The 8,421-nt window shown below is 40.1% G+C and overlaps 1 protein-coding gene across 2 annotated transcripts in view; it reads left to right on the top strand.

Moving 5' to 3' along the window:
• Positions 1 to 512: 512 nt before the first annotated feature.
• Positions 513 to 8,421, top strand: part of nr1d2b (nuclear receptor subfamily 1, group D, member 2b) — a 15,866-nt gene continuing 7,957 nt past the window's right edge. The window contains exons 1-2 of one of the 2 annotated variants that reach the window (XM_017439135.3): positions 513 to 905; positions 3,963 to 4,193. In XM_017439135.3, coding sequence (XP_017294624.1) covers positions 887 to 905; positions 3,963 to 4,193 — 250 coding nt within the window. In that variant the 5' untranslated portion in view covers positions 513 to 886. The remainder of the gene's footprint in view (positions 906 to 3,962; positions 4,194 to 8,421) is intronic. The other variant, XM_017439136.2, reaches the window with a different exon arrangement.

An 8,421-nucleotide genomic window follows, 5' to 3' on the forward strand; every position in this document is an offset into this window, starting at 1 on the left:
TTCTCTCAAAAGATTTGTTCGTTTGAATGAATCGTTCATGTACTACACACTACAAAACAGGCAGAACTGATCAGGTGAAATCTCAATATCTGAGAATGATTTTATGTATTAAATGTAGTGAACATGTTTTGTACAGCCCACAGACCTATCCTGACTTGTTCAAGGAAATGTTATAGGACCCTTTTAAAAACAGAACTTGTGTGATTAGTTAGTCCTCATAATGTATGTTGGTTGTTTTGGCTACTACCATACCAAAGTTTAGCAGTAAATTTGGCTGAATTAGCCACTTTTGTATGCTAAGGATGCTTAGTGGTGGTGGTGGCACGCGCGTGCGCGCTCACACACACAGATATATACGGTCTTTCAGCTTTGGGTGGCGGGTGATAAAGTTTTCTAACTCCGGGTGAACTTGTGTCTCTGTTCCCTCTGCTGAAAGTATGTCAGTGGGTTACACCGACACCACTGCAGGGCAGCAGAGAGGGCGGAGCCTATGATGAACTGGGTCACATGGTTCCATACTGCTGCAGCCCCAGTCCTCCTCACCTGCTGCTGCTGAGCTTCTAGTTTACCCATTTTCCCCCTGTTTCCAGGCTGAATGGACCTCGCTGCATCTCGGTAAATCGAGCAGAGCCGAAGCGGGTCGGAAGACGGAAGCAAAGGACCATTTGAAGACAAACTTTTCTCCAGAAACTTACTGAAAAAGTCTTAGTGATTACTTCTGTCCCGGCTGGTGTGTGTTCAGGGTTTCCTCCTGGTGTCGGTCATTTCAGAAGTTTAGCTGAAGAGCTGCTTTATGAAACATCAGCCAGCGACGTTTTGTTGCTGAAACCAAAACAAAAACGGATTCAGCACTGAGGTAGCAGAGGGGGGAAACTCGCAGGACGACATGGAGCTCAGCAAAGCTGGTAAGTACTCAGAACCATATTCACAGTTGGACCTAATGTTGTCGTGCCATCCGGGCAGGGTTTGGTGAAGTTAGGTGCTACTGATCCAAACTCCAACAATATTTATTTGATATTTAAAGCTGTGGTTACTGTACGATTAAACAGTTCAGACTGTACCGTACGGTGTGTATATTAAACTGGGTCAGGAGTACCAAGGGAGAGTGGTGGGCGTAGTTCGGTTCGGCAGCGCTGCAGTCCTGTTTCCTCACATGGACCAACCAGCCGAGCCATGTGCGCCTGTGTTTACGCTCTCCCTACGTTTCTGCTGGTTGGCTGAGCGATGCAGTGACGTAGGCATTACATAATTGCCCCAGCTACAGAGTGTGGGCTCTCGCCGCGAATACACGTGAGACACATCGCTGTGACCCAGTTTTCCTTGGGAGAAACATGCTAGCTCCACGTGGGGGCGCGGTGTGTTCGATGCCCACGGAATATCCAATGATTTCTTTTTTATTTACACACTATTAAAAGACTTGGATAGAAAATGATAATAAAAACTATTTGTTCCGATAAATTTGTGATTTTCATGCTAACACTAAACATTTAAAGTCTGAAGTTTCCGTTTTGTTAGTAATTATGGTTTTCTCGGAGTTTGACACTCTTAGACCAAAAATAAATGGAAAAAAGAGCCTAAAAAAGTACATGTATTTTTTTAAAACAACAGTTCAAGTGAATACTTTATATTATTTCCTTAAAACCACGGAGGACATTTTGTTTTATTGAGTTGTGGAAAAAACTCGCCAGTTCTGATAGATTTGAATGCAGCAACTTCATTTCAGAACTCACTGGTCAAATTGTGAGGTTTTATAAAAGCATGCAGCACCCAGTTAAATCTTATTATTCTTCACTTCAGTTTATGCTTTTGTTACTTTGCAATAGTCATATATTATATTATATAAACAGTCTTGGTAAATTCTACATTTAGAAGCAAAAGTTGTGTTGATTTTCTAAAACAACATTCTTATTTGCCAGATATACTCAGCAGTAGTGTCTGTTAATGTTTTGTGCATAATAATACTGATACAGTAATTGTTGACTCCTTTTAGAGCTCACTGTTGTTGTGTTTGTGAACATTATTTTTTTGACACTGGGCTTTTATGTACGTTTGAGCTGATGTGATGATTTAAGACCATTTTTGGATTGTGAGACAGTTGTTGTAAGATATGTATAGGTAATTCTTCAGTTTCCTGGTACATTTAATCTGCTGTAAACTGATGAGGTAATGTATTTTTAAAAAATCATCTAACAAAGATGCATGTAATATCCCATATCTTAACCTAAACCACATTAAAAAGATCTTTGTTGAATGTAATTTGGCATCAGGCATCCTTGCAGCCAGTCCAGACTACCTGCTGCCTCACACACACCATGTGAAGCTGACATTATGTAATGGCTGTTACCTAATCACTGAGATGGGCAGGGAAAGAAATCAGGTCAGCCTGTGTTGGAAAGGGGATGTTGGTGGCAGTAATGACAGCTTGTGTGGCTGTTGAATTCAGATCTGGCCTCTTTAGTTGAGCTGGTTAGTTCCTCGCTGAGAAGGTGACTGACTTCCATTTCACTGAACAGGAATATGGCATCAGCTCAGATAAATACACAAACAAACAAAGCAACTGAACGTATAATCTGTAGTTGAAGACATTTCATTTCCCATCCTGGAAAACAGGTCTTACTAACTCTCTGGGGAAATGGGAGTGAGATTAATCTGCATGTGAATTTAGCTGCATGAACAAAGTATCTTATGCAAGTTAAAGATTGGAACCCCCCACTCTCCAGCTTTGAATTGATAAAGCTTTCCAGAAAGTGAATAGTCTTCAACTACAGAATTGAAGTGCCTTATTTAAAAATGAAAAAAGGACAAGAAAAAAAGTAAAAATGACCAAAACTGGAGCTAAATGTTAAAATAATGAAAACTGTAGCTAAAACTTCCATTAATTTATCAATTTTCTTTACTTGCTTTTTCGTCGGGGTTGTGGGGCAGCTGGTGCCTATCTCCAGCTGTCACTGAACGACAGGGGGACATGTCACATCACTGAGACCAGAGATGGAAAGAGCTCTTATTAAATTATGAAAGCCTTGTTTTAACTTCCATTACAAACAAATGTGTTTTAAACTCACCACCACAGGCTGCAGGACTGTGTCTCTCTGAGCTAACAGCAGAACGAAGCTCTGCTGTTAGACTCCAGAGTGTCTCTTAAACATGGCCATAACGTCCAGGAGTTTATTTTATTGTCTTTGCACTTGTTGACACAGGTGATGTGTCAACAAGTGCATGTCTGCTGAGTTTCACTCTACTCCAGTAGACGAAATGGTGCGCCAAGTGGGCGGAGTCATGCACAGAGACTGTGGGTTTATGTAAAGTCAAACTCCTTCTTTGCAGCTTGTCATCACTTCTGGGCAGTTCATACAACGGCTGAGTAGTAAGAGACAAACCCAGTCACTGCAGGAGCTTAGTTCTTTTTTTGTCGTCCTTTTTTCCCCTGAACTCCTAGTTTTAATTCACATATTCACATTCACATTTGTTTACTCAGTAATGGATGGGATTTTATGTGTAACTAAATGCAATACTCAAATCAAAACATACTTGAGTATAAATATAATTACTGATTAGATAAATTACTTAAAGTACAAAGTACACAAATTAATACTCAGTTACATTAATGTGAGTACATTTAATTTATTATGTTCCATGCCTTACAGAAACAAAGAAGGCAAACCATCATTCATTCTCTCCCTCACACTTAGTCACCAATTAACCTAACCAGCATGTTTTTGGTCTGTGGGAGGAAACTGGAGAAAACTCACGGATGCACGGGGAGAACATAAAAAGGCTGCAGCTGGGTTTGGACCTGCGACTTTCTTGCTGTGAAGCGACAGCTTTAACCACTGCTTCACTGTGCCATCTGGATCAGCACAAACTTATCAGAATGTGTTTGTGACAGTCAGATGTTATTAGGTACCAAGTTCTGCTCAGTCCATCTCCTCACAACTCATTTCCCTCGTCTTTGCATGAATTAGGAGGCGTAATCACCTACATCAGCTCATCGAGCTCCGCCTCCAGCCCAGAGTCCTACCACAGCGACTCCTCCAACAGCAGCTACCAGCCTTCCTCGCCTCTGCGAGGCTCCTCCCCCAGCCGCAGCCAGCTGAAGCAGCCAGCTAACCACACTGTCACTGCCGGGGGCCACAACCTACCAGGGATTCCCAAACCTGGGCGCTCCTCGTCCTCGGGAAAATGTGGCATCACAAGTAAGGCGGACATTCTTACATGTTCTTTTAGGTGCTGCCCTGCACTGATCCCTGCACATCAGTCTCTGTGTTTTCTGATTTTACACATCCAGTTCTTTCACCAGAAGTAAAAGTGACAACCAAAGACAGACGAGTAGAATCGGTGACTTGCATTTTAAAAATAATAAATTTACAGTACAAGATTGTAATATCTGTTAAAGGAAACAACAGTTTTATCTTAATGCATTGCATAAATAGGTAAATCACACTCATAGTATAAACTGTTTATGTTTACAAATGCTGATCTGTGCTCATTGATTTCTCCATTTGCTATTACTTCTCTTAATTTTGCCTGATTCACAGTTAAACATGAATCCTACACAATAGGCTCTTTCACAAAACACTTCAAGCTCGGACTTAGATGCCTTCTGGCTGCCTCAGTGTCATTTCTGAATGAGAGAGGCTGAAGCCAAGCCACCCCTGATGTACCTTTGTGCTGCAAAGCAAGGTCGTCACAGAGTCAAAACAGTCGGCATGTGGAAAGGTAATCTGGCTTCATGGCTCAATAATATGATGGTATATGGTCTGTGTGACCACCTAGTCGTGGGATTAGACAAACACAAACAGATTTATTACTGAGGGAAGATTGATGGTGATGCACAGCAACTCGCATTTAGTTAAAAAAATTAGTTAAATACAAAGAAAATCATAAACTAAGTAAGTTCATCATGTTTTAAAAAGAATATGAGAAATCTGTCACACATTGTGTTGCGCTTTAAGGTAACAGAGTTGAGTTCTGCTCCATGCCTCTTTTGGTTCTGTGACAGGAAGCTCTGGTCTGTGTGGGATATGGCCAGTTCCATGTGGTCTTTGAGGGCTCAGAGGCAGCAGAAAGATTTCTGCAGCAATTTGGCAGAACTGTTTTGTGAAAGAGCCTAAAGTTTATTGAAGCAGGTTATTTTTTCTACAACCCCAATTTCAACAAAGTTGAAACATTGTGTAAAATATAAATAAAAGCATAATCCACAATGGAACATGGCAAACATATCAAATGTTGAAACAAAAAAATAGTACAATTTTTAGAAAGAAAAATATAATTTTGAACTTGATGGCAGCAACACGACTCTTTAAAGTTTTTCTATGTTTCCTGCTGTAAAGCATCCTCTCTTTTTTGACTAAAGTCTGTAACCATCTGAGGAGACCAGTTCCTGGAGTTATTGGAGGGGAATGTTGTCCCATTCCTGACCAGGGGTGGAAATTAGCACCCACCACTGGCCAAATGCGGGTAAATATTTGAAGTGGCTGGTGAATTAGATCAACACACACAAAGGTGTTATTTGTCCTCTTGACATATAGGGGGCAGCAATGTGCTCGAGTTGCTGCTAAATGCAAGAAGGAGAAAAATTGAGCAGACACTCTTTACCAGTTGGTGGCGGTATTGATTCCTTCAATTGTTTACCAACCACCAATAAAAATCAAGAAGAAGAAGAAGAAGAAACAATTTGAGGAGTAGCATTAGCAATGTGGCGGAACATTTCAGGAGTTAAGCAGGTGGCAGACAACTAAAATGTTTTTCAAGAGTAGTCGAGGGAAGAATCGAAAGTTAAGCAACTAAATCAATGACGTCATGACGTCGGTCAGTATGCGTTTGCGCCTACGGCCGGTGTTCTGACGATCTGTGCTTCCTCGTCAGATTTTCCTACCGTAGCACGGCTAAACAGCGATGTCTAACGGTCTGTGCTACCCGTCAAAAACTGCTATCGTCATGTTTACAAACCGACAACTATAGTGGTTCGTGTTAATGTTAAATATCATCGGATACTGAAGTGGAAGCTTAGGAGTTATGCTTAGCATAGCATTAGAACAATTTATATCCACGACGAAAACCTTTCTAAAACCACAAAAATCCCTTCCTTCATCAGAATATCCTACCTGTTTAATATAAGCGGGTAGCACAAATAGATCTATGCATTAAAAGCAGCAAGTGTCTGAAAAACATTACAACTTACATACAAAAACTTACAAAAGCACAAAAAAATACTTCAAAAAGTAAATTTAAGAGAAAGATTTGTTTAAGAAAAAAAATTCACGAGTCAGTTTATCGTAATGAAGACATCTGCATAAAGAATCAAGAAACAAAGTATTGTGACTCCTTTGTTGTTTAAAACAACTGAATAATGGCTTTAAATCTGAAATATGGACTTTGGTATAATTTTTAGATCAGCCAAGGCATAAAATATTATTTTAAAAAACATGGCTTTGGCCGATGGTTAAGAATCACTTTTTTAAAAAAAATATAAAACATTTGACAGACATTAGCCAAATATAATTAAAAAATCCACAGTTTTTGTAAGAACCAGACCATTTAAATCTGCACCAGAGAGTTTTTGTCCACCGATCGACAGGTGGAAATAATAAACTCTGTGACACGTAATAATGGCATATCGGCTGTTAGACATAAACTGCTCAAAGAAGTAAACCAAAATAATTGTTTTAATTATCAATGAAAGGTGATCGCAGCTTCCTCCTGTGCTTGTCCAAGCTCACGCCTGATTTCTAGCTGTGCGTCATGACGCTGTGGATGGAGAGGTTTAACCTTCCCACCTCATTTTCTCGATTGGTGCCTATTCACTTTTAGTCACTGCTGCATTAAGATAATGAGCTCAACACTAAGAGAGCAACAAACAACAGCGACTAATGGCCCTCATCGCCACTGGAGTGAAACCCAACACACGGGACAGGATAACGGCGGTGGCGTTGCAAATCGCGCTCTCGTGACTTGTCTCCAAGAAATTTGATTGGTTATGAAATTGGAGGGATTTTGACATTTTCAGAGCAGTCCGTGTCAGACAAGGCATATGGCTGCCTTTTTATATGCATCTCAATAATCACTGCGTGTGATGTCATATAATATAGGAAAGTCAAACACAGCTGAAATGATGCTTTCCTCCATGTTGACAGTGGTAGCAGACTGCAGAGTGCAGCATACTCTCTGCTCATTGGTCAGTAAATGAAACCCTTGCTGATTGGTTTTAGCGCCAGCCACAGAAGTTGAACATTTTTCAATTTTGTTTTGTCGTGTCACCTGCCCGTGTGTGCACGTCCAAGTGTATAAGCTCGAAATTTCACATGCACAAATTTCACCGGTCTCTCTGCTGGAGGAGGGCGAACGATTGTCGCCTCATCGCACAAGTTCTGTAGGAAATGAAATCAGAGGGAGTGACGTCTCTCCCCGTGTGTCCAGCTCATAATTGTATGGGTGACACCATTCCTTCATGTGCTCTAACTGCTTTGTGGCTTATCTGGAAAATAAGTTGTTTAAAAACATTTGTCCTGCAGGTTGAAGCTTTCAGAAATGTCCAATAATGTTTGATGACAATAAAAGCATCATGTTGGGAATGAACCATTCTCAATGTTATAAAGCTGCCAGAACAGAATCAGACCTGTTCTTAATGCAGTCCTTATACTGACCTGTTGCCAGTTAACCTGATTAGTTGCAAAATGCTCCTCCCAACTTTTACTATGTTCCATTGTGAATAAAATATGAGTTTATGAGATTTGCAAATTATTGCATTCTGTTTTTATTTATATTTTACACACAGTCCCAACTTTTTCAGATCTGTGGTTGAAAAATGTCAGTTAAAAAGAAGTTGAAATATAAAATGCATAAACATTAAGGAACAGTTATACGTTTTCTTTTTTACTCATTAGGGTTTGTGTGTTTTTTGTTGTTTTTTCTTTAAATGCATAATTAAAAAAAAAATGTTTATCTGTCCCTTTTTTCTATTCTTTAAGTATCTTTTATGATGGTGTAAATTCTCAGTCATCAAGGAGATGGTAAATCCAAAAAGGGTTAAAAACCAAAATAACTAGACTTCTACTTTGTAGCTGAAGATGTTTTCCTTCTCAAACACGCATATCACGTAGAGAACTGTAATAATTTTGCTAACAAAGTTCAACATTTGAAGCTAGCTCCAACATCACTTCTCTTTTCACTTACATACCCACTTTAGAAGCAGTGGAAACTGTCAGAAAATGACCCTTACAAAACAGTGATTTCAACAACAGGACCAACTTCACTCCAGATCAGATCTGCACCCTGCTGGACCTCTGCCTTTCCACCACTTATTTCAAGTTTAATGACAGTTTTTTCAGACAGAAACATGGTTGCGCCATGGGATCTCCAGTGTCTCCGATTGTGGCTAACCTCTACATGGAGGAAGTGGAGCAGAGAGCCCTGAACTCCTTT

Source organism: Kryptolebias marmoratus, linkage group LG5, assembly GCF_001649575.2.
Source record: "Kryptolebias marmoratus isolate JLee-2015 linkage group LG5, ASM164957v2, whole genome shotgun sequence".
NCBI lineage: Eukaryota > Metazoa > Chordata > Actinopteri > Cyprinodontiformes > Rivulidae > Kryptolebias > Kryptolebias marmoratus.